Source organism: Sceloporus occidentalis, unplaced genomic scaffold, assembly GCF_023333645.1.
Source record: "Sceloporus occidentalis isolate IW3139 unplaced genomic scaffold, rSceOcc1.0.p SCAF_4, whole genome shotgun sequence".
Classification (NCBI taxonomy): domain Eukaryota; kingdom Metazoa; phylum Chordata; class Lepidosauria; order Squamata; family Phrynosomatidae; genus Sceloporus; species Sceloporus occidentalis.
This window is the reverse complement of record NW_028316984.1, coordinates 45797468-45822357: the sequence shown is the minus strand read 5'-3', so window position 1 is coordinate 45822357 and position 24890 is coordinate 45797468. Positions and strand designations below refer to the sequence as shown.

Below are 24890 nucleotides of genomic sequence, written 5' to 3'. Positions count from 1 at the left end.
TCCGCTTTCCCGGCAGCCTCTGGGCTTGCGGGATTTTTTTCCCTTCTCTTTCTTTTGGCACGTCGACCTCACAGACCTAAGGTAAGGCCGAGAGGAAGGAGGGGCTCTCGCGAGAAGTGGCACCTGCGCGTGCGGGCCAGCGATCTGGGCGGTGATTGGCAGGCGGCGCTGGGGAGGCTCCCGTCCCTGCCGCCATTGTGCAGCTGGAGGAGGAGGAGGAGGAGGAGGAGGAGGAGGGAGCGGCGGTGGCGACGGCTGTGGCTGGCGGCCCTGCAGGTGGTGCCTCTGGGCTGCTCTGGGGAGGGAGGGAGGGAGGGAGGGGCGGCCTTGAGGAGGGCGCGGGGGGCTCCGTCGCTTGGGTTTTCTGGGGGGGGGCAGAGTGACACCCTTCCGAAGCCCCGGTCGGTCTCCATTTTGTGCGAGTCTCTCTCTCTCTCTCTCTCTCTCTCTCTCTCTCTCCAGACCGAGTCACTCTCCTTTTCTTTATTTTCCTCCCTATTTCCTTTTCCTTTCTCTCTCTCTTCTCTCTCCCCCTTTTCTCATCCTCTCTCTTTTGCTTTCTTTCTTTCTTTCTTTCCCCCTCTATTTTCTCTTTCCTCTAGTTTTTAAATCTTTTTCTTTCTCTCCTTTTTCTTTGCTCTTTTACTCTCTATTTTCTCTCCTCTTCTTTCTCTCTCTCTCTCTCCTTTTTCTTTTCCTTTCTCTCTTCTCTCTCTTAATCGTTCTTTCCCTTGTTTTCTTTCTCTCTTTTCTCTCCTCTCTCTCTCAATCTTTCTCTTCTCATTTTTCTTTCTATCTTTTTCTCTATTTTTTCCTTCTGTTTTTCCTTTTCTCTCTCCTTTTTGTTTTCTCTTTCTCTTTCTCTCTGTGTCTTTCACATACACTTTGTGTGTGCTCAGCCCTGCCATCGAGGGTTGTTGTTATTGTTAGTTAGCCTCAAGTCACACTTGACCCAATGAGAGATCCCCCGACTGGGGCACCTCCAAGACCCCCTGTCCTCTACTTAGTGTTATTAATATTATTAAGCTTTATTTGTATAAGGCTTTAGGCTCAGGCCATGGCCACATCACCAGAAGCCTTGACTCATTACAAAAGGCATTAATGCTAGGCAGCAGAAAGAGAGGAAGCCTGCATACCAGGTGGATAGACTCAACCAGGGAGACAGACCATGGCTGTGTCTCTTCTGCTTACTGCCATGGAGCTAGAACATTTTGGGAGATTGGGGGGGTTAGGAAAAAGGGCCTCCTTATTATCATATTTGCATCTTTTTGTGTAATTATGTTTGTTCTTCTTCCTCCAAGGAATGTACAAGTGGCATTTCCAATGTTTTCTTGCGTGAGAACACTGAGGTGGAATTCAAAGGCGTAATCATATTAGTCTGAGGAGTCGGTGTGCCAAGGGATCTTGAAACACCTTGGAGACTAGCTGTGAGAAAGAATGAAGCTAGGAGCATGAACTTCCCTTCCCTCTACACTTGTCCTTCCCTTTTCGTGGGCTTAGAGTCTGCGGTTTCGCTCTTCACTGGAGGGACAAGTGGGGAGGGAGAAAAGGGCGGTGCGTGGCCCTGCCCATGTGTCTCAGGCACCAGTGCCACTATTTTCAAGCTGCCACTTTCGCAGGGTGGGGTCCAGAACAGATCCCCCACAGATTGGGAGGTGTTACTGTATTCCTCATGCACTTGAGAAATTTGGCTCAGGTTTATGAAAGCTTATGCTTCCAGCTTCTTGCTCTCAAGCTGCAGAAATAATTCAGTTTTACATCACTCTAACTGCCATGGCTCAGTTTTGTGCAATCTTGGGATGCTCATTGCTATGGAATCCTGGGAATTGTAGTTTGTTGTGGCACCAGATCTCTGACAGAGAAGGCTAAGTCTCTCTCAGAACTACTATACCCATAATTCCATAGCTTTGAGCCGTGTCAGTTAAAATGGTGTCATACTGGATTGTGCTTCAGTATCCCCATGAGCTGGGTTAATCTTGGAGATAGGGAGGCCCACAAAGTAAGATGAGTTGAGCCAAATATCAATACGTTGTACCTTTGGTAAGCTCTGGAGAATGTTTATGATTTGTGTCAAGTACATGTTCTAGGGCAAAGTCTGACTTAATCAGCTATTCTTTATATAGCTGTCTTCATCCTCCTCAATTGTGCTGTATCCTAAGGGGCAGCTTGACACACATTCTGGAACTGCTTCATTTTTGTCATAAGCTAATGGCAACCTTCTTGATGCAGCAAAAAATAGAGAAGTTCCTGGTTCCACTTTGTCCTTTTGCCTTTTCTCTTGTGTCACCGTTGGCCTAATTTGAATTTTGCACCTGCACTGATTGACTGTGTTCTTGTAAGGGGAGAAACTGACTAAAAAGTCCTTAACCAGGACTTTTAAGAAATCACGTGGTAAAATCAAACCCCCCACCAGACTGTAATGCATGCATCTATATCACTTTAAGACAAGTTAGGGGCAAAACAGACGGCGCCTTTGCGCTGTCATCTGGGCAGCTTCAGAGCTCAGCGTTTTGATAACGCATGCTCAGAAGCCGCCTTCATGCTGCCCGGCTGCCAACATGTGGGCCGGCTTCCAGGTGCTCCTGCTGTGCGGCGTTTACATGCCGCATGCTGCTGGAGCGCCTGAAAGCTGGCTTCCATTTGCAGCGGGGTGGAAAAGCCAACTTTTTGCTGGTGCAAAAAAGAGCAGCTATTTGCCACTTCTTTTTTGGCTGGCAAAAAGGCAGATTGGGGCCATAGCGTGCAGTTGCTGCAGCCCCAACTCAGCTTTTTCGGGGGGCAGCTTCAAGCTGCCCCTTAGTCACTACTAACCAAGTGATTTATGAATATGTGTAAAGTTGGCTATAAATGAGTTCAGAAAAGTCTCTTGCAGACATGGAACTACTTAAATCACTGAGACACTTTCTACCCAGTAAAGCTTTTCTCCTGGCTGAAAATGAGGGAGCAGAACGTGATCTTTGCCAGTTCCCTTCTGCCCTTGAAGCCTTCTCTTTCTCTCCTCTCCAGTCATCTGCTCCAGATTGTTGGAGGGATCTTCTGGAACAGTAGGAGAAGTGACACTGTGGCCTACAGTGGAAAGGAGAGATTAGCAATCACTTCTCTCCCTTTCCATCAGCAGGAGTTTCTGAATGGGACTCAGCTAAGTGAACGCACCCCCACGATAGAAACACTGGATTCTGTGTTTAATATAATTGCATCATGTAGCACTCATGAACTCTGCTTCTTTATACAATCCATAATGTCTAGATCATTTTTGAGATGGCTCTGGAAATGTTTTAAGTTTTGCTGCTCATCCTGAAAAATGGCTGAATATGATATAGAATAGCTCCCCCTCCCCAATCCTTGAGAATTTAAAGTGGATGTTTTGCTGGTAAATGGATGGTTTTAAAATTTGCAATACTTTCAAGGTCTGCTCTGTATTAAAAATTAGCTGTCTTTGTGAAAAATGGATATAAGGATTTGCCAAGGGAACAGTAGGTACCATTATATGGAACCACCGAGTTGGGAATCATGCTATCTTCCAGATGTTGTTGGAATACAAGAATAGCATAGCATAGTATGTGGTGAGAAATGGTTTGAGTTGCAGACCAACAATATCTGGAGGACTATCTGACTTCCATTCCTGATGTTTCCCAAAAATAGCTGCAGTGGCTTATCTGAAGTGTTTTCATTATCTTAGTTCAACTAAACTTGTGCCCAACTATGTTGTGAGATTCCTTGGAGCAGCTGCTAGGAAAGCATGAATTAAGAGACAGTTAATGGCTTGTGTTAGGATCAGTAACATGTTATAGAAGTGACTCATAAGTGGTGCAAGCTTTCAGACTCATCCAGATCTCATCGTTAGGCATGATGCTTTAAAATTTAGAGGATAAGGAAAGAGAATCAAGAAATATGTCCTGGTGGATTAATTGTTGTGTGTTTCTGCAACTGCAAGATGATTATTGCAGGCTCACTGAAGAGAAGGGCTGTTAAAGTATCAGTTTTCCCCTTGCTGAGATGGACAGTTAATGAATTCTCTTCTCCCCAACAGAGCAGACTGATGCTCTTAAGAACTGATTATTGCCTTTTCAAAGCTCACAGGCTCCTGAGATGGCTTAGAACAGCATGGAGCAGCATGATAGGATCTGTATCAGTAAAACTGGGTTCTTAATTTGGGTGGTTCACTAGTCAAAAGGCTTTGTTGTTGTTGTTGTGTGCCTTCAAGTCATTTTCAGCTTATAGTGACCCTAACACAAACCTATCATGGGGTTTTCTTGGCAAGGTTTGTTCAAAGGAAATTTGCATGTTCATTTTCCTCACCCTTGGCTTATACCACTCTCGTGGATAAACTTCTACTTCACTTTGCCGTGTGTTGTATCAACTTCTTTCCATCCTGTTTTCCTTCCAGTGTGAAGAGGACTGGCCTTGTTAGCTGGGTATATGGTCCAATCGAACCTCAACTTTCAAGGGTTTAACTTTCATGAATTGGATTATTCAGGAGTTTGCCATCAATAATTAAATTGGAATTTTGGGAGGAGTTTTGCAGCCTACTGTGGAAAAGCGCAGATGATGTGCATAAATGAGAAAATGTACAGAAAACTTTTAAAGGTTTAGTAAGCCATAAATGCATAAAATAACACAGAGTATCCATTTTCCCCTTCCATCTCTGGATCCTCACCTGGCGCTGGTCACTCCTCCACAGCTGCTTTACTTCTTTCCAGCCATATCCAGCACTATAAGGCTGGGCCTGCCATGCAACAGCAGGATGGAAGCAACACTTTGCTCCAGTTCCTTAGCCCATAGAGATAGGAATATAGACTGAGATTTGAGGAGCCTAGAAATATTTGCAATTTTTTGACTTTTCTGGTGGTCCTGCTTCGCTAGTCCCATGTATGTGGAGGACCAATTGTGTATTATTTAGATTAGTGATGCAAGTTTTCTTTTTCCTCATTTTTGTCTTGGCTAGGGCCAGTCCAAACATTATGGAATCACAACTGAGCTTGTATATGTTGAATTATAAGAAGGATGTGGAGAATAAGGAAGCTAATAACTCTTCTCTTTAAAACTGTTGCTTCTGAGCCATTTTTATTCCAGAGGGGATTACTATCAGACCAAGAGTCTACTGGTAGATAGGGGTGCAAAGTACTTCGGACTAGGAAGTTTGGATGGGGAATTTTTTATTCTCATCGGCCTGAATGATGCCTCTCAATGCCTCTCACCCATATCAAGTTGGCAGCACTCCAAAACTTACACATTAATGTGCTGATGTCACACCTTGTTTACTATTGAAGTGTGCTGATTCACAGCTGCATGGAAATGAAGCACCACAAACTCAACTTTATCTTCAGTTCCTTTCTCAGTTAATTTTGATCCCCCTCTCCCCCCCCCCCCCAGAAAACATAGCCTTGATCATTTGGGTAGCTGAGTTTCTCATGTATAGACATGCTGCCTGAATTGGCAGTTTATTTCTAATTTCCCCTTTTTATGCAGGATAAGTACAATTGCTAGTACAAATGTCACCATTATATGTTCTCATAACTGAGATAACTTCTGTCAATACCCTTTTTTACTCATGTACTATTCAAAAGGCTAATATTTCCTCCACTGTTATTCAATGAAGTGAAGGATTTCCATACTTCTATGAAGACAGAACTGAATTTATATGTCACAGCAAGCCATGGTGTAGTCTGTTGAAATTTTAATTGCCGTGATGTATTATGACAACTTCTGCAATTATGGGTCAAGAATACAGATTGATAAAACAGTTTTTTTTCTTTCTTTCTTTTCTTTTTTTGTAGAAAAGGAAGCAGAAATAGGAATAAATGGAAAGTTTTAATAATGGAGGGAAACAAATACTGGCCTTTAGAGATAGGTACTAAGATTTGGGCTTCTGGCTTTTAAAACAGTGAAACTTCATGGGGGAAAGACTTATCAGTGCCTGTTAGCCATGGTAACAAAATGGATTCCATTCAGAAAAGCACTATATTTTATCTACCAGTTATTGAAAAAAATGAGTTATATCAAAAATAGTTTGCTTTTAACCTTAAAGAAATGAATAGATGTTACACTAAATACTCCTCAAGTGAGTCACTGACTTACCTAGTGTGTAGGATACCATTAATATGGCATGAACAATAACAGATTCCAGAGGCATGGAAAGTTTATTTTTAATGGTAGCACTAAATGGAAATTATGAACTATGCCAGTTAAAATATAATGGCTGAGTGGGGGGCTTGAGTCCTAGTCCTGGAGAAAAAACAGGATATATATACAGTTGTTGATGGTGACGGTAATAACAAAATCTAAGATTGGGATTCAAGCTGTTTTACAAAAGGCAAAAAAATTAAAATAAAAGCCACATATCCAGCATTCCTTCAGTGAAGCATAAATATCCATACACTGACCTATGCTACACTGAACTACCGTACTGTAAAGCCTTTGAAGCTGCCCTGCATGGCCAGTCTGTGTTTTTGAAGAAGCAGGCAGGATTGGAGAAGCATCTCAGTACATCCTTAGAGCCAGGCACACAATGATTACAGTGGTGCTGAGACCCCTGGAGGACCCTGGTGGATCTCGACACTGATACAATCAGCCCTCCATATCCATGGATTCCTTATCCACAGATTCAGTTATACATGATTTGAAAATGTTTTAGATAGCTTGGCTGTGAAACCCACTGGGCGACCTTGGACAAATCACAGGCTCTCAGCCTTAGGAGAAGGCAATGGCAAACCTCCTCTGAATAAATCTTGCCAAGAAAACCCCTTGATAAGACTGCCATAACTCAGAAATGACTTGAAGGCACACACCAACAATATAGTCATCTCTCCCTTCTTGTGGTCATCGGACTTGCATTCATTGCTTATGCACAAGGGACGAATGGGGGGGAAAGAATGGGGGCCATGCCCAAGCCAATGGGGCTTGAATATAAGCAAAACGCCATGATCACAAGGGGGTCTGGAACGGATCCCCATAAAAAAGGAGGAACGACTGAATTCCAAAAAGCAAAACATGATTTTCTCATTTTATTTTTATGTGCATTGTATTTAACAGGACTGGAACATCCATGGATTTTGGTATACACCAGGGTTGCTGGAGCCAAACCCCAGTGGATAGCAAGGGCCCATTGTATTACCATTTTGTTTTTGGCTATGGGGATGTATCCAGATGGTTCTCTGATTCTTCTTGCCCACTTTGAAACATGGAATGGTCATGGCAGGGGGGCTTCAGGTGCTTTACAGTAAATCGGGGCTTTGGGTGCTACAGAGGGAAGAAGGGAATGCTAACCCCTGCAGTGCCTGAAAAAGGACATCCACATAAGTAAGGGACACTTGTGCATGCCTATGTCTCTAACACAATTCTTGTGATTGTTAAAAATATACAGTTTGTAGGCAGTCTGAGAAGTGCACATAATAAATGCCTTCTAACAAGATGTTATGCTACCTCCAGCTACATCTGACCTGGATTAGCCGTTGTCCTGAAATCTGTTGATAGATCCTTTGAGTCATAGTGTTAACCTGTGGGTTGACTAGCCATTCAACAGTTGATTCAGTTGGTCTGCTCTTGTTTGACTAACCAATAGGGATCAAGCCATTCCCTCTGTGACGAACTGACTTACAAATCAGCCAATCAGAAGCCAGAGACCCTAAGCCAATCAGGTGCTGGCTGAGGAGTTTAAAGATTCCACTTGGCAGTTGAGTTGGGTCAGTTAGGGTTTGGAATCCTGAGGGATGAAGTTGGAGTTCAGTGGGGAAGATAGTTAGGATTAGAGAATGAGGGAAAAGTATTTGGATACTAGACCAAGGAAGGGTCTGTTAGGTCTAGAGAGGGACCATATTAGTTCTGGAGAGTCTAGAGAAGACAGACTCAGTGTAGCCAGACTCAGAGAGAGAGGGATTTGGGTTACATAATTTCTTGAGGGATAGTATAGCCTGTGTGGCTGAGTTATTATTAGAGGGTTAAAACCAGACTTGTATACAGTGCGCCCGCGCCATACGCGGCCTTGAGCATACGCGCTCAAGCCGCGGGGTGGAAGGGGCGGCGCGTCCCATTCATTTGAATGGGCACGTGTGTCCGTTGCGCCCTGCGTGCGCCTGCGCCACTGCGCACGAGCCCCATTGTTTCCAATGGGGCTCGAGCATAGGCGGAATTCGCCTTACGCGGAGGGATCCGGAACGAATCCCCCGCGTAAGGCGAGGACGGACTGTATATGCAACAAAAGAAGACATAGTACCAACTTCATGTCAAATTTACCTTTGCCTATTCTGTGTTAAAATAAACTTTTATTCTTGTTTAACTATCCACTTGGCCTGTGATTTAACATCCATCCACGCTACTGACCTCTAAAAACCCACAGGCGAGTTGAGTCACAAAGAAGGAAATAATTGTGAGGTGGTGGGATAACAAAATTCCCACGCACCTGCCACAATGTGGCAGAGGGAAGCAGTAATGGTGTGGGAACGGAGCACATTAACATGATCTTTCTCTATGATGAAAAAATCTGATTTCACAAAACTTCCTCAAAGTGCCTTAAACTTTACAGTAAAAAGGTAATCTAGATATAGATTATTATTATAACCAAAGAGCCAGAATGAGGAAGACACTGATGCTAGAAAAAGGAAGGAATGTGAATGTTTTCAAACCAGAAGAGCCTGTATGTGTATGTGCACATATGTGTAATGATGGAGCAAACAGTTATGGTTTTGAGAAATCAAGGGGAAGGATGCTAGAAACATAAAGGCAATATTTCCCTTTAAATGTTGAAAAGACAGCCTAGGCAGTTAGTAACCATTTTAGAGAAAACTGATGCAATATTTCTGGTGAACAAGAAGGATGTATGTGCAGCATTGCGCTTGCTGGCATCTTGATAAGTTGCCTTGCATGTATGCATGAAGTATGCCAGAGGTTCTTGTTTTGAGTGGGTGTTGCACTGCCATGCTAATGTTTCATTATTTAGTGGATGCTGGCCCAGTTTAAGCAAGGCCTTATGAACATAGGTTGCCACACAGTATGCTCTGTTGACTACTTGAAATTCTCTTTCAGTGGAGTCTGTATGTATAGTAATAACTAGGTATATGCAGAAGACCACAGATTAAGACAATAGGCTTGCATAAACATTTTGAGGAGATTTTTTGTTGCATGTATGTTAGCATGTTAACTGCTGAGTTAGGTGTGTTCTCTGTTGAAATAAACTAGAATTCCACTTGGCTGATTATTTTCTTTACTGACAGGAGGAAATGTCTTGATTCTGTGATACAGGCTTAGGTTACTTGTTTGTGTACAGATACACAGGATGGTAGTGATCTTCTTACAGAATAGTTATTATACCTAAACAGTATTCATATGGCTTTCAGTGGTTTCTGTCAAGATGTGTGGCCTTTTTGCTCTTCCCTAGTTTATGTTTCAGAAACACATTGGGCCAGAGGTTCTCTGCCCTTCAGGCACCTTGGTTTTATTTTCGGTTAATGCTGTCTTGTGTATTTTAGCTATACCTTGATATCCTATGTTGTGATATATACAGAATTTCTTGCTCCAGTGGTAGGAACAGTTTTCAGCACACATGCATGAACTCAACTTGTCTAATCAGTAGTGGAGTTATGCGTCAAGCTAGAGTCATGGTAGCTTGGAACCATTCCAGCTGATAACTGCCTAAAACATTTCTTTGGCTAAAATCACTATTGCCACCCCTGTCTCGATTTGCACATACATAATTTTGGCCACCATGGATGATTTTATGGCTCACTTCCTTCTGTGCTGCTTATATGAAATTTTAGTGTGTTGAACACTATATTTTTACAGGTTGCCAGACAACATTATTGGACTGTTTAGAGTTTTATGTGTACTGTTTTGTGAAAACTATAAGAAGGCAGTGCCACACTCATTATTAAATAAACCTAATCATCATTTCTTTATTTTTATCTCATAGAATCTCAGAGTTGGAAGGGCTTGAAAGGCCTTGTCTAAAGTCTACGTCTTAACTGATATGGTCCTGTTTTGCAACTTTGATTTAACTTTAATATATTGGTAGTCAGGCTGCTATATAAGCACTAAAGTAGAGTTTATAGTTGTAAGCCATATAACCAATTAATTCATAACCTTCACTGGTATATTATTCTAAAGTACAGACTCCATTATCCAATTGAGAAACCTGAATATTTATTTCACAGTATACAGAAAATGGACTCAAAGCCGTCAAGAATTCCACGACGAGTATCTGTTCAGACATCCAGCTCTCGAAGTGCTAGGACAGGAGCTGGAAGTGGAGGAACTAGTTTAACCGACTCGTATCGTACAAGAGAGTCTCCATTGAGATCAGAGTCTAGATGCCAGGTAAACATTCTTTTGATGACAGAACATGATTCAGTCTTACTCAGTTGTTGTGTTCATGGCGTCTCAGAGTGACAGTGTAAACTCGCTTATATAAAAGATACCTAATTTGCACCAACTTTGGTTTGACTAACAGTTCAAACAGTGCAAACTATAATGAAATGTATTTCCATAAAAATAAAAAAGAGAAAAAGTTCCACAAAATAGAACTGAATGGAATATCACAACTTACACCATAAAGGCCAGCACATATGGAACACACATTATATTTATATTGTTATAGTTTTAGGAAGAGTTCAGTGCATGTTGGCTTCTTTGTAATTTATGGAATGTCATTTAGTTCCTGTGTTTTTGGTCATATTTATTACAACTTTTGATAGTGATCCATATGTTTTGATCTTTTTCGTCTCTGGAGCAGGAACTGTAGTGGTGCTACATTCTACTTGGAAAATAGTTAAACTGAAGAAGAATTCTTTCTAGGGTCTAATCTTATCTCCTGTTACGACACATGATCTGGCTGTGCCCATTTTAGTTCATGTGAACGGATATATTTTGGTAGACAAAAATCACATTTTAGATAGGTCCTGGCTAAAAGCAAGAGCATCCCAGTAAGATATGAATAATTGTCCAACAGTATAAACCTCTTAAATAATCTAATGCTGTTGATTAATATCTGAAAATGCTTATTAACTATGAGATATGATAACTGGAACAGAATTGACGAAGATAACAATACTGCTTTGTAGGAATCTAGCCAGCTGCATAGTTCCAGTAGAGACTGGGCAGTTGGAGAAAGAGAAGCATATGAAAGCCCATGGAAGCTTCCAACTTCATCTCCAGCTCGCTACTCAGGAACATTTGATCGTCCATGGTCTGGAAGATTTTTGGGAAGCAGAAACAGATTGGTAAGAGACCTTTAATTTTCCTCTCAGAGGTTCTCTTTAAATATTCTCCACACCAGGAAAAGCTGGTTAATGCCTAGCTGATTAATTTCTTTTTTTTTTTTTGGGGGGGGGGGGAATCTCACAAAACATGGAAACAGCATCAGTACTTTAGTTGTATGGTGTTACCACTGGAAGTTATAAAAATGTATCTTAATTTTAGGCAGTTGAGATGTGTCGGAATTACAGTGGAGTAGACGTGGACAAAGTGTGAACTTGTATATAGCCACCAAACGTTCCCACACCTGCTTCCCCCCAAATTGAGAGGCCAACAATCAGTTTACTGTAGTTTCAAAATGACAGATAGTGTCTTTCCCAGTGTCTGGAGGAGTTATTTTTAAATGCTGTTAGATGTTTTATGGTGGTATTTTATCCTCCTTTAAGTCTCTAGAGAACATCCTTCAGCATATGCACCTATATAGCCTTTACAGAAGCCTACTTCCATCTTTTAAAAATATGGAGAGAAATGGAAAATAGTGCTTAAATGTACTGACTTGCAAGACTAAGCTGATACCTGCAAGTATTGGCTAAGAGAAGCTGGCTTTGCAAGAGAAGGGAATTACTGCTATTTCTGATTACCGGACTGAACTAACAGTAGGGATTGCTTAGTGCTACTCACTGTTAGGAGAGTCAAATAGCAGCAATTCCATTCATTTCCAGTCATTGATCAGAGATAGAAGAGGCCCTTCTCCCTGAGAGGGGCAGGGCTTATACCTAGGAACATCTATGCCTTGGATGAGAAATGTCTGTAAACTGGAGGTTCTGCCCTGATCTAAAGGTACACATGTTCTTCTTAAATTAACTTCATTTATATGCAAGCTTTCTTTCTTGTCTAACCCAAAACTTTTCACTAATGTTTGATTTGATTTCCTGCTACCTTGCTTGTGTAGATCAGGTTCAGTGACATGTTGTAGATCCAACTCTTTGCAGAAAAAAACAATTAACCATTTCAAAACATTGCTTGTAGTCTACATCATCATCTTCGCCTCTTACATCTTCTTGGTTTGGTGACTCTGAAAGAACTCAGGGAGCATATTCTTCAAGACTGCATAACCAGCCACAGGATACTGATTCTAAGAGACCTAAACTTTCTTATACATCTACCTCTAGTGTGAGAAGCAACGGCTTAAATACTGTTTCAGGTAAGTTATATAATAATAAATAATAATAGAATTTATATTTATATGTTAAAAGCTACAAAATTTGACTTTATCTTGCTGTAAAATCTGCTTCTTGCTAATCTGTACCATGCTTTTATATAAAAATATATATTAAAATATTATATAAAAACCCCAGAGAATAACACGGCTCCTTAAAATGTTTACAGTATTGTCCCTTTACTGAAGGAAGAGGCTTGGATCCTAGTGAGACTTCCTTCAGTTGTCTCAATTTTTGCTGATTGTCTCCTCTGTTTGTACTACTTGCCATGGGTCCTGCTGGAATTTGGGCCCTCACCTTTACCATTCCACTAATGGAATCTTCTGTTATATCCAAGACCTTCAGTTGGCGGATAGTCCCCACTGAATGTAACTTAACAAATTTATTATGACATAAGCTTTCATATACTGAAGTCCATGTCACCAAGTGGAGATAGTGTCAGAAAGGATTATATATAATGGGACAATTAAATATATGTAACACTGTAATTCCGAGTCTGGAGTTTCTTATACAGTGGTGCCCCGGGTTACAAAATTAATTCGTTCCGCTGTCAATTTCGTAACCCGAAAGGCTTTCGCAAGCCGAATTCCCATAGGCGCTAATGGGGAAAAGCCGCGATTCCGTGTGAAATCGCGCCGAAAAGCACCAAAAGTTTTTTCGTAACCCGAAAAAACTTTCGTAACCCGGAACAATGTTTTCCAATGGGATTTTTTCGTATCCCGAAAATTTCGTAACCTGGGTATTTCGTATCCCGAGGTACCACTGTAAAGAGTTTTTCTGGCGGACCATGAAATAATGTTTCTTAAAACTGTTAGTAAATTCATAGAATTGTAGAGTTGGAAGAGACCACAAGGGCCATCCTATCCAACCCCCTGCCATGCAGGAAATTACAGTCAAAGCATCTCCAAGAGATGGCCATCCAACCTCTGTTTAAAGACATCCAAAGAAGGAGAGCCCACCACACTCCAATTAGTATAGTCAAAACTAAAAAAAATTTGGGATTACAGTGAAAGTTACCTGAAAAAACATAATGAGATTGTGGTAACTTGCCGAAAAGATCAAAATGAAATGTCCAACCTCTTCCCTTTTTTGCACGGAAATATAATAATATTTAGAAGAGAGAAATGTGAACTGAATAGGACGATGTGCATTCAGGAAGACAGGAATATGTGTTGATTGTTTGAGGCGTGCAGGAAGGAATCAGGAAGACATAACCGATTTACTTACATCTTAGATTCCCCATGGAGGTACAGTGAAGTCCCCAGATCTTCATCTTTGGTACTTGGATCATTAGGAACTGAACTTGTGAGAGAAAGGAGAGAGCTAGAAAGAACAGACCGATCTGTTAGTAGTCTGGTGGACTGTAGTCACAGGAATGCTGATTTCCCATCTTCATCATGTATGTATTTTGACACTTTGAGAATTTTTGGGCGCATGTATGTTTGGTTCCATTGTAATGTTCACAGATGATCATCTGACTCTTGCTTAGATACAGCCACTGTTCTTGTCACATGCACTTAACAAGTACTGTGGTTGATAATGTCATCAATTATGGTGGTTGATGCTTGGCAGAACAATTCTCCTTGGTCTTTCCCCTTTTAAAAATGCTTATTGGTGTTTTTTTTTTTTTGCAAGAAAAGTGTACAGTGTCTCTAGAGGTGCATCTGTAGGAAGAATCGATTGTCTTTTTGACAGCGAGGCAGGGTAAAAATAAAGCTTTTATTTGTTTATTTATTTATTTGGAATATAATGTGTTATCCAGACCATTAGTGCATGAGTAGCCATTAGCCCAAAAGTGATTCTAGTGGGGCCCAAACTTTTTAGAGCCACAGAATTTCTACCAGAAGGCTATGGCTACATCTGTGAGTGGCATATAGCATGAATTGTGATAGCCATGCTAAAGTGACTCTGGCAACAGTAGAGACTTTTTGTGTAGAAATTTTTGTAGGATTATTTTATTATTGCTATCTTAACCACAGTAATTTGGGGGAAATTTATGATTTGAAAGCAGAAAGATTAACTACAGCTGATCAATTAGGTTTTTAAAAATTTGGCTGCTTTTCAAAAATGTTACTCAGATTTGTTTTTTTAAATGAGATTGAAATGAAAGCGTCACTGACTTTTCTGATTATTGTAGCAGTGTTTAAAGTTCAGCTTGAGTGAAACCAGATTTGCACTGGCATTTTGAAATCTTTGTGATTAACATTGTATTGACAAATTAAGCAAGATTAGTTTTGTATTACATAACTGCCATTATAGTTTACATTTGACTAGAGTTGTATTTCTTGTTTGCTCTAAATATTGGCTTGGATCCAGATGTTTTCCTGTATGAGCAGAAAAAAGGAACTGGAGAGGCAGTGACTTGGTCACTATAATTTTGATATAATGATGGTGGAGGGAAGTGGGAAAATGTTGCATGGACAGAATTTGGTTCATCTATCTCTGGATTCAATTAATCATGTTTGGAAAAGTGAAGAAACTTTAAAAGTGAAAGTGAAATTTAATAACTGCTTCTTTCTTTATATATGAGTTCTACTTACAATTGCTGTCAACTGAAAATTAAAATGGCAGTTATACTATTGAGTCATGTGCTTTGTTGAAAGGATACTTCTAATGGAAATAACTTTATATACAGCATAAAGACATTTGTATTTGTGGGGCATTCTGGACACATACACACCCCATGCAGATACGAAAATCCATGCATGCTCAAGTCCCATTAAAAGTCATGGTGGCGTGGCATCTATTAGCATGGTTGCGTGCGCACAGCACCATTAACCAAAAGAGGGGCTTGCTGTCTGCAGATGGTTAAATCCCCAGGTGGCAAGTCCACTGATAAGGATCGTGGGCTGTGTAGGGAACTTAATATTCTCATTGACAAAAATGCTAATGTATTTTCATTTTTGTTGTGGTGTAGTAGTTAGTACCAAGCTGGCACTAGGAGGAGTCAAAGTCCAGTCTCTCCTCTGCCATGAAACTTAGTAGAGCATGAGGCAGTTTCTTTCTCCCATTCTACGTTTTTCCTAAATAAATATTCATAAAATTGGATTGTGGAAAATACACTTCTGTGGCTGAGTTAATAATTTTTGTTTGGTTAGATTGGGCTAATCTAACAGTAGGTTATAGTTGACTCTGACTTAATAGCTCTTTTGTGATTGTTTCTATGGTAGATCTTCAGGAAAGATCTGCTTCTTCATATGCACAGGGTGCAAGACCAAAAGAAAACTCACTGGGCTCTTTGAGGCTGAACACATCCATGAACCGCCAGTTGCCTTCTGAACATCAGTCCTCATTACTCTCTAGAGAACATAGCTGGAATTCAAGATCCAACTATGTTCCAAGAGAGTTGGAATCTTCTGAAAGGAATATACAGCCAGAGTTCATCCATGGTCCCATGCGAGGTGGAACCAGTTCCTTAAGCAGTTCTGAAAGAGTCATGGCCTCCCAAAGGTCACTGAGTGAGCCCCCTGCAGATACTGAAGGAAGGCGCACAACAAGGCAGTTACTGTCTCGTTTAGCCTCTAGCATGTCCTCCACATTTTTCTCCAGAAGGTCTAGCCAAGATTCTTTCACTTCAAGACCCGAAGATTCAGCTGTTCCAAGAGCTCAGACCTCGACCCAGGCTAATGCTGCCAACACAGCTACAGTTTCTGAAGGTACAGAAGCTCAGACTCCTGATGTCTCTCAGGGATTTAGTTTTCTTAGACGACGATGGGGCCTGTCAGGTGTTGCACCAAATCCAAGTACTGATTCAGAAGCTGAAAGTTACAGACAGGAGTCTGAAAATAGAAATGCAGGTTCCTGGTTATCATCTTCTCTCAGGAACAGATGTACACCTTTGTTTTCCAGAAGAAGAAGAGAAGGAAGGGATGAAACTGCAAGAACCTCTACCTCTGAAACACCTCCTAGATCTTCGCATATTTTTAGGAGAAGAGAGTCCAGTGGGGAGCCAGCTCTTGAAGCACAAAGTGAATCTACAAGGCCTGCTGCAAGACCACCAACACCTGCAGTACCTAATGGTGCTTCATCAGTTGCCTCTGGGCCAGAATCAGTGCATGGTAGAAGAAATTCAGGAATATCAGGAATGTTTCCTGGTTCTCTCTTCCGGTTTGCAGTGCCCCCAACACTGGGAAACAACTTATCTGACAATGTTATGATAACAGTAGATATAATTCCCTCAGGCTGGAATCAGCCCGATGGGCAGGATAATGATAAGTCAAAAATACCTCCTTCAAGAGATCCTGAGCGTCTTCAAAAAATTAAAGAGAGGTAAAGTGACGTTTCTGTAACTTTAATATAATGTTTAAGTTTAACCATAATGCCATAAATAATAATAATAATAATAATAATAATAATAATAATAATAATAATAATAAATCTTTTCTTTAGAAATGTTGTCTTGGATCCTGTAGTGTGGTGATTTGTATTAATGTTCTTTCAGTTGCAGCTCCTAAAACGTTCCCAGTGATCGCCAAGACCTTCAGAGAAATTCATTAGGGCGTAAAGTAGGGTGCTGAGGAAAATTCAGTAGGATGCGGAGGGAAGGTGGGGGGCAGGGACGGGAAACCTCCATCCTATGTAGATGAATATCTATCAATTCATGGACAGAAAGCTGGGTTTTAATGTAAAACTTTCAGAACGGTTGAAACCATAGGGGGAAAAAATTCTGTTTTCCCATTTTCTAAAATAAAAATGGAGAAAAGCATTATCAGCACCCTAGAACCAGCCATATAACACCAGTCTTAAAAGACCTCCATTGGCTGCCTATTCGCTTCCGGGCACAATACAAGGTGTTGGTTGTTACCTATAAAGCCCTAAATGGCTTGGGCCCAGGGTACTTAGAGGACCGCCTCTCCCCGTACAATCCGCCCCGCACACTCAGATCAACTGGGCAGCAATTGTTAAGGGTTCCAGAGGCCAGATTAGTTGCCACCACTAAGAGGGCCTTCTCCATCTCGGCCCCCAGCCTCTGGAACGCGCTGCCCTTTGAGCTCCGCTCAGCCGCCTCCCTTACCCAGTTCAGGAAGGGGTTAAAGACATTCTTGTTCGAGCAAGCTTACCCCTGACTCCCTGACCCCTAAAATATTCTCTCCTCGCCCCCTTCGTCAGCATGTCAAGCTGGCACGAATTGTGGTGCTTATTGTTTTATTGTAAAAGGTTTTTAATGCTATGTTTTGATGTTTTTATATTGCTGTATTGTTGTATGTATGTTGGAAACCGCCTTGGTCTTATAAAGGCGGTATATAAATAAACTTTTACTTACTTACTTACTTACTTACTTACTTTACAGATTACAACTCATTTTGTTACTTTAGGTAAATAAAATACTGTGTGCGTTGCTTGGTTTGGCAAAAATTATCATATTCAGTAAGAGTAAAAATGCAATTTATCAAGAATACAAGTGCAAAGCATATTGAACTGTTAAGAAATACCTGAACTACAAAGTTTTGCCAGTTGGAGAAGTAGGCAAAAAATCTCCAATAAAAATGGAGGAAAGCATCAACATTAGAACAGTTGGCACTCTGTATCCATGGATCCTGAATCCATGGATTCAACCATCCACAACTTGAAAATATTCAAAAGAAAAATTTCAAAAAGCAAACCTTGATTTGCCATTTTATATAAAAGACACCATTTTAGTATGCCATGGTATTTAATGGGACTTGAGTATCCACAGATTTTAGTAACCATAGGAGTCCTGGAACCAACCCCCAGTGGACATAAGCACACTCAATTCCCATACAAAGAACTGAGAGAGGGAGACCAGAAATTGTAATGATCTGGTACCATTCAGAATCATACATAAGTTTTTCTCTTACATAATTTAAAAATTATATTGTGGCAGTAAACACCTTTCTGAAAGGTTTCGTTCATTATTCTGAGAGAAAACATTCCATAATCCATACATTTTTCTGGAAAAAAGGTTTTTGGGGGTGGGGTCCTCATTTTTTTCTTGATTTTTTCCCCCAGGCTCTCACCTCTTTAGATTTAAGCCACTGTTCTTGAGAATGATATAGTATCCCTAGATGAAAGATGTCTTTTTAGCATCATTAACTACTTAAAATATTAATTGGTTGTAAATGTTATAGTTGCATACTTTAGATTGATCAGTATTACCAGGAAGGCTTATTCCAGTTCTGCACAACAAATATTTGTTTTTGCCTTTAGTCTCCTTTCAGAGGACTCAGAAGAAGAGGATGGAGACCTATGTAGAATTTGTCAGATGTCATCTACGTCTCCTACTAACCTCTTAATAGAGCCATGTAAATGCACTGGAAGTCTGCAGTATGTGCACCAGGAGTGTATGAAAAAGTGGCTACGATCCAAGATTCACTCAGGTAAGGCTGTTTGATTTTAGAACAGTAGTTTAGGAGAAAGAGAATGGAATGAGTTCTCAGTTGCCCTTCAGTAAGTGGAAGTGGCTCCAATAAGTGGAAACTTCTGTTAGTGTAATGGGTTATTTCTGCAGTGTATTTTGGACCTGAGTCTTTAAAAGCTTATGCTACAAACTCCTTTATCTCAATTGGTCTCAAAATGTGCATTTTTAACAGTATAATTTTAAAAATATGAATTGCAATGTGACATTTCCAGTGGATATTTTAAAAGATGCATGTAAGTTTCAGAAGTGAAAGTTAAGGGTATCTGATCATGGATGTCTGTACTTGGAATTTTGTCGAGCTCGCGCTAGAATATGCAAAGATATTTTTGTTTGAGGATTTCTTTATAGTTAACATAGTTAAAATCTGACTTAGATTTTGAAGAAAGTTTTTGTTACAAGATTTTAAAAAAATGGAACTTTCTTATTTCTTGAGGTTCTTCATTGGAAGCAGTAACAACTTGTGAGCTGTGTAAAGAGAAGCTACATCTCAATCTTGACAATTTTGATATCCATGAACTTCATAGAGCACATGCAAATGAACAAGTTAGTATATTTTGGCTAATTTGGTAAGTGTCAGTTTAGTGCTGTGGCTCAGGACAGCATGTTTTCTTGAAGAAAATATCTGTTCAGTTCAAATTTGAGTTATATATACTGTACATGTGTAGAACACACTTTATGTTGTGTGTGTGTGTGATGAGTGTGAGAAAGAATGTAGTGTGTTTAAATTTGCCCTCCTGTTTGGAAAGAGATATGGTTTAAATATGGTTTAAATGTGGGAGAAAGAATGAACATAGGCAGTCTAACCCCATTTGCAGATTTCTTTAAGAGAAATATCCTGGGGGTTATGGAAGTCTTTCAAGCAGAAGGAACCTCTTTACCTTTGGTAGTGACCGTTTTTGTTTCTAAAGAGGTCTCTAGGAGAACATTGGGATGGAAGCTTGAGTAATTACTGAATGAGTGAAAACTAAGTTCTGCTGTCAAGTAGAATATAGACAATATGTTTCCATAGATGGATAAGAAGATACCTAGTCACTCAGAAGAGACCTGCTCTTTATTCTGTGGCATCAGTATCCATCAGCACTGTCTTTTTCTGATGCCGTAGATATTAACCTTGTTCTTCCACGCTGACCCTGACCTCCTGTTACTGGCACAGGCTTGCAAAAGAAAATGTATATAACATGAGGATGTGAATATGGTAGGGGACAATGGATGAAAGGCATACAACTGCTTGGAGGTGGCCTGTGAAACTGGCCACCCGATGATACCATTATTATCTTCAGTGGAATGTCCTTGACACTAACGGTTCAGGTGTAAGACTTGCATGTCTTATTTGCTAAGATATGAGTGAAACACTTTTTTTTGCCCAAGTTTAGTGCTATACAAATGTGGGTGTTAATTTTTCAGTATCAGTTTATCTAATTGTAATGTATTTTGTTTCTGTTTTTTAATACTTGGTGCTTATTTCTTTATATTTAAACTATTGGTATTTGAGGTTTGGGTATTTCTCAAGATCACTCTTTTTATTTAGCAAACAGGAGCCTCAAAAACTTGCTGCTTTTTAACTTACTCTCAAGCTTTACTTTTCATAAGATGGCTATTTAAACATAGAGCTAGCCAGTTTATTGAGAGAAATTTATTGGGAAGTGAGTTTTGTCTTGGCTAGATAATTTCTTTTAAAGCACATCTGTACTAACTTCTGTATTTTCAATGGATATTGTTTAAGGAGTAAGACTCCTGTGTATACATGCACTATTGGGATAGCGTAACATAGCACCAGTTGTGCTTTTCAGGCAACTTAATATTTGACTTGATGATACCCTCTCTCTCCAGGCAGACTATGAATTTATCAGTTCTGGGCTTTACCTTGTAGTGTTGTTACACTTGTGTGAACAGCGCTTTTCAGATATGCTGGGAACTACAAGTGAGGCTAACACACGTGTCCGGGTAAGTGGTGTGTGCTTCTTATGTGATAGAGGCAGATTGTGACACTTATTAAAGTGTGTTCTATGTTCTCCCAAAATGTGCACTGGGTCAGAATCAAAGGATTGTGTGGGCATTTCCCCTCCCTCCCCCACCTGCTCTAGTCTTTCACACTCCCAAAAAGCATTAACCATGTTTAGTGTGATATGGGGATACCCTTTTGAACAAATTTGGGCATTGCAAACAGTTCAAGTCCAGAAAGTCTAAACAGTTCTATTTTAAGATCTGAAAATATTTGTATGTATTTCCATAAACTATAGGGAATAGTACTGAGCCTGCCTATATGTCAGCCAAGGTTAAATTTTGTTCTATGTGCTAATACATCTCCTAAAATTTCTCCTACATTTTGAAATGTGTGTTGTTAGCCATCTGAGGCTCCTGTGATAAAGGGTGCAACTCAAATAAAAGAAAACGAACAGATAAATGTCCCTACCTCAGCTTTGCATGTACCACTTGTGACTTGTTGGAACATAGTTAACCACCACTTCCATGACTGGAGTAGACTCTGTTGTAGTTTCCACAATTATTAAGTGATTAAGTGTATTTGCAGGTTTTCAACTTTCAAGGTTGGGACTATTCATATATAGACGAAGAATTAAGAATGTTTTAAATTCTTGAAAGGCATAAACTGAATGTTAATGATTTAAAGTCTTATGGTGATCTGCAACCTTTATATCTGCCTTCTTTCTGGATTGCTTCTAGTTTATTAATCTTGCAAGAACTCTTCAGGCACACATGGATGATATTGAAAGTAGGTGGTTTCCCTTTGTTTAGTTTTAGTTTTATTTGAAAGATAAAGGAATAATACAAATCTGTCTTGAGATGTATCGCATTAGGATCTTGATTGGGTTGAGCTGCAGATTTTATGCAGTGACAGGCCTCATAAAGCTGAAGAGAGTGAGTTGTTTTATGTAAAACTGTAGTAAAGGAATACTGAAGGAATCTAGTTTAGCATTTATACAGATAAGTATCTTACAAATTCACTAGTAAATGCTTGCTCATCTATTCATTAGAAATCACTAAAATCTGAAGTGATTCATCTTGGCTGGATTTTGTCCATAAGCCAGACCAGTCCAGCTGGATCATAGAAGTTATTTTTTGGGGATTCTACTTGTCACCTTTAAGCTTATAAATAAACATTAACAATTTGTCTAGTTGACTTTCAGTCTTTTTCTAAGAGGATAATAATAATCTTCCCAGGTACTAGCAAGAATTCTTAGTTGCCTTCAGACAAGAAGTTTAGCAAGGATTCCATTTAAAGAAAGGGCAGTTGCTGTATGACCAATGACATTAGTTCAGCTATGTGTTATACAAGCCATCTGGCTTTGCTATTCTGCGTTTTTGAGCAATATATATATGTATTAACTCATTAGCACCCACCTGTAATGCATATTTTTTTGCTTCTAGGATGATACAGTACAAAAATCAGTATTTGCAAGGGGTCCCATTTTCATAGTTGCTTGACTCTGCTGTCATAAAGGTGGCCTTTGTTAGTGGGACAGCAAGGTGAATAAAAAGGACTGTGAGCATGCATGTTTGGTACACTACAGACATGAATACCTTCTTCCCCTTGGGGGCCTGATTGCAGATACCTAGTTTCATGCCCCACTTTTCCTTCCCAGTGAGTAGGCATCCAAACACTTGTTTGGTACCAGCTGATGTTGAGCTAGTCTAAGCTGTCTGCTCCTTTTTCTTCTGCTGGAACTGAATGAAACGTGACACATGAGGAACCTGGAATATGTGAACTGGTTCACAAAGCAGAATTTCTCTCCCATAATTATAGGGAAGTATTAGTCTTTGTGAAAAGTAGAAAAGAGTATTGGAAGGATTTAGTTATCTCCACTTTGCTCTTTCCCACTTACTTGCTGCTGTTTCTTATAGAACTGGACACTGTTCAGCCTCTTTTAATCTTCTTCCAGTATTTTCCAGTCTTTGTCCCTTCCTCTGTTAATTACTATTTCCTTGTCTGTTGTTCCTACAAATATAACTATCTGTACTATTCAAGCATGTATGATGAAATATATTTAATTGCTGTACAGTGCGCCCTTGCCTTACGCGGGGGATCCGTTCCAGACCCCCTCTGCATAATGCAAAAAGCACGTATGCTCGAGCCCCATTATATATAATGGGGCTTGTGTTTGGTGCACGCGTCATTCTCCCGGCGTTTGGTGCGAGCTCACTGTACTCCATTTCATGGATAGATTTTTATCTTCCTATTCAAGGAACTTTAACCTCGGCTGCTTAAACACAGAGAACATCTGGCTTGTCATTTTAAAAATGTGTTTTGATTTTTTTAACATTGAGATGTCTCAAGTGTTAATCCTAACTGTATATTTAATTATGTCTCTTTCTGGGAAATAAAGCTTAGGTGGCTTGTGCAAGCACTGGAGGTGGCTTTTAATGTTGTTAATGTGCCCTCCATGTAAATACATTTGAACAAAAGCAAAGCAGATTTGCACATAAAGTTTCTTCTGCTACACTGATACCAGTCTGGCCCTTCATTGTTATTAAAGTTGAGCAGTTGTAAATCAAATGGTGAAATTCAGGTCAGTTTGTTGAATAGGCATTTTTGCACTGCCCCGAAGTAGTTCTGAGAGACTGTGTGGAGTACTTCACATTAAAACTGTTAACATAACGTTGCATTAGAGAGCCAGTGTGGCACAGCAGTTTGAGTGCTGGATTATGACTCTGGAGATCAAGGTAATTCCCAGTTTGGCCATGAAACCCACTGGGCGACCTTAGGCAAGCCACATGCTCTCAGCCTCAAGGGAAAGCAATGGCAAACTTCCTCTGAACAAATCTTGCCAAGAAAACCCTAGGATAGGGTTACTATAAGCTGGAAAATGTCTTGGAGGCACCTAACATACACACCATTGCATTAACATTTAGCATTTTTTTAAATGATGAGCTACTTTAAAGCCTTCCAGGAATGTGTGATTTGTTGTCTCACTGTTTTACCTTTAAGGCCTTCTCAATGTTTTTCATATAACTTGCTGAAACAACCTACAAACTTCCCCATTCCATTTTAGCATAAATGTGTATAGGTGTTCTCTTCCATTTTCAGTTCCAGTAATGATTGAGGTAATTTTGGTGACTGGCTTTCAATTTGTGATGGGCTCCTATGTTCGTACTCAAATTAAACATGACATTATGTAACTCAGACTTGTAGAAAGGTTTTTGATTGTATCCTTTATTTCCAGCAGCCTCAGATGATGATTCTGAAGATGGTGATGTTGAGAGAACACTCGATACTGCATAATTGCAAAAGCAAGGACTGGATGCTCAACAGACACAAAAACCATCCATATACATTTTCTTAGTAAAACATACTGAATACTATTAGATTTCTGAAGCATTGCTGAGTTGAAAAATCTGCTGTTGCACACTGGTATTCAGAGACTTGAACATTCAGTCTGCAAGAGTGTGTGTTCCTCCTTTGAAATTATGACATGTATGCCTTCTAAAATATCAGATTTTTATGTGTAAGGAAAATTTCCTTTTGTATAAACTTCTTACAGTAATCAGTTAAAAGTTCTGGGAAACACTTCTCAAGTTTTTCCTCTTCTACTGGCTAAATGGTAATGTTAAGTGTGTTCTCAAGTCCAATTCACAAGGAAGGGATAATTCTCTGTTAGCTTTTCGTTTAAAAATACCTTTGGGAAGTTTCATCATTTTGCTTCCAGTGTTAATAACAGAGGGTGAATGAGTGAATGAGTGGGTTCTGTGAAGTTAGTGTTCAGTTTCTAAGTTTTTCTTGGATTGGTTAATTCAAAGCAATAAACATGCAAGGGGCTACTAATATGCGTTAATGATGGCTTTTATAAGTATTGATTTCAAAACTGCGGATTATATTTGATAACATTATTATGTAGATGTTCCAGTAAGGAATTACAGCTGTAAACATTGGCATTTCAGCATTCCTGAAAGGAAGAAAACCTATGGTTCAGAATCTTAACCAAATTATTTATCTTAATGAACCTTTTTTAGAACCCACATTCACTGCTGAAGCACTGGTTACCATTGTATTTTCTAGTGTTGTCACCTGTTTGTTAAATAAAAGTTGCAATGCATACATCTTGTCTGCCTTTGTAAAATACAACAGATGTGCTGCATAAGTAGTCTTGCTA

The 24890-nt window shown here is 39.9% G+C and overlaps 1 protein-coding gene across 6 annotated transcripts; it reads left to right on the top strand.

The window, feature by feature from the left end:
• MARCHF7 (membrane associated ring-CH-type finger 7) lies at nucleotides 1-24835 on the top strand. 6 transcript variants are annotated; one of them, XM_089519912.1, is made up of 11 exons: nucleotides 1-81; nucleotides 10146-10308; nucleotides 11052-11210; nucleotides 12214-12388; nucleotides 13639-13803; nucleotides 15575-16673; nucleotides 18573-18742; nucleotides 19217-19326; nucleotides 20614-20727; nucleotides 21466-21514; nucleotides 23964-24835. In XM_089519912.1, exons 2-11 carry the CDS (start codon nucleotides 10156-10158, stop codon nucleotides 24020-24022), a joined length of 2253 nt encoding a protein of 750 aa, XP_089376038.1. In that variant the 5' UTR covers nucleotides 1-81; nucleotides 10146-10155; the 3' UTR covers nucleotides 24023-24835. The 6 variants fall into 6 exon arrangements, with proteins under 6 accessions (XP_089376038.1, XP_089376044.1, XP_089376040.1 ...); XM_089519918.1 differs by lacking the exon at nucleotides 1-81 and adding an exon at nucleotides 209-276; XM_089519914.1 differs by lacking the exon at nucleotides 1-81 and adding an exon at nucleotides 211-276 and having other exon boundaries at nucleotides 23967-24835.
• Nucleotides 24836-24890: the final 55 nt, after the last annotated feature.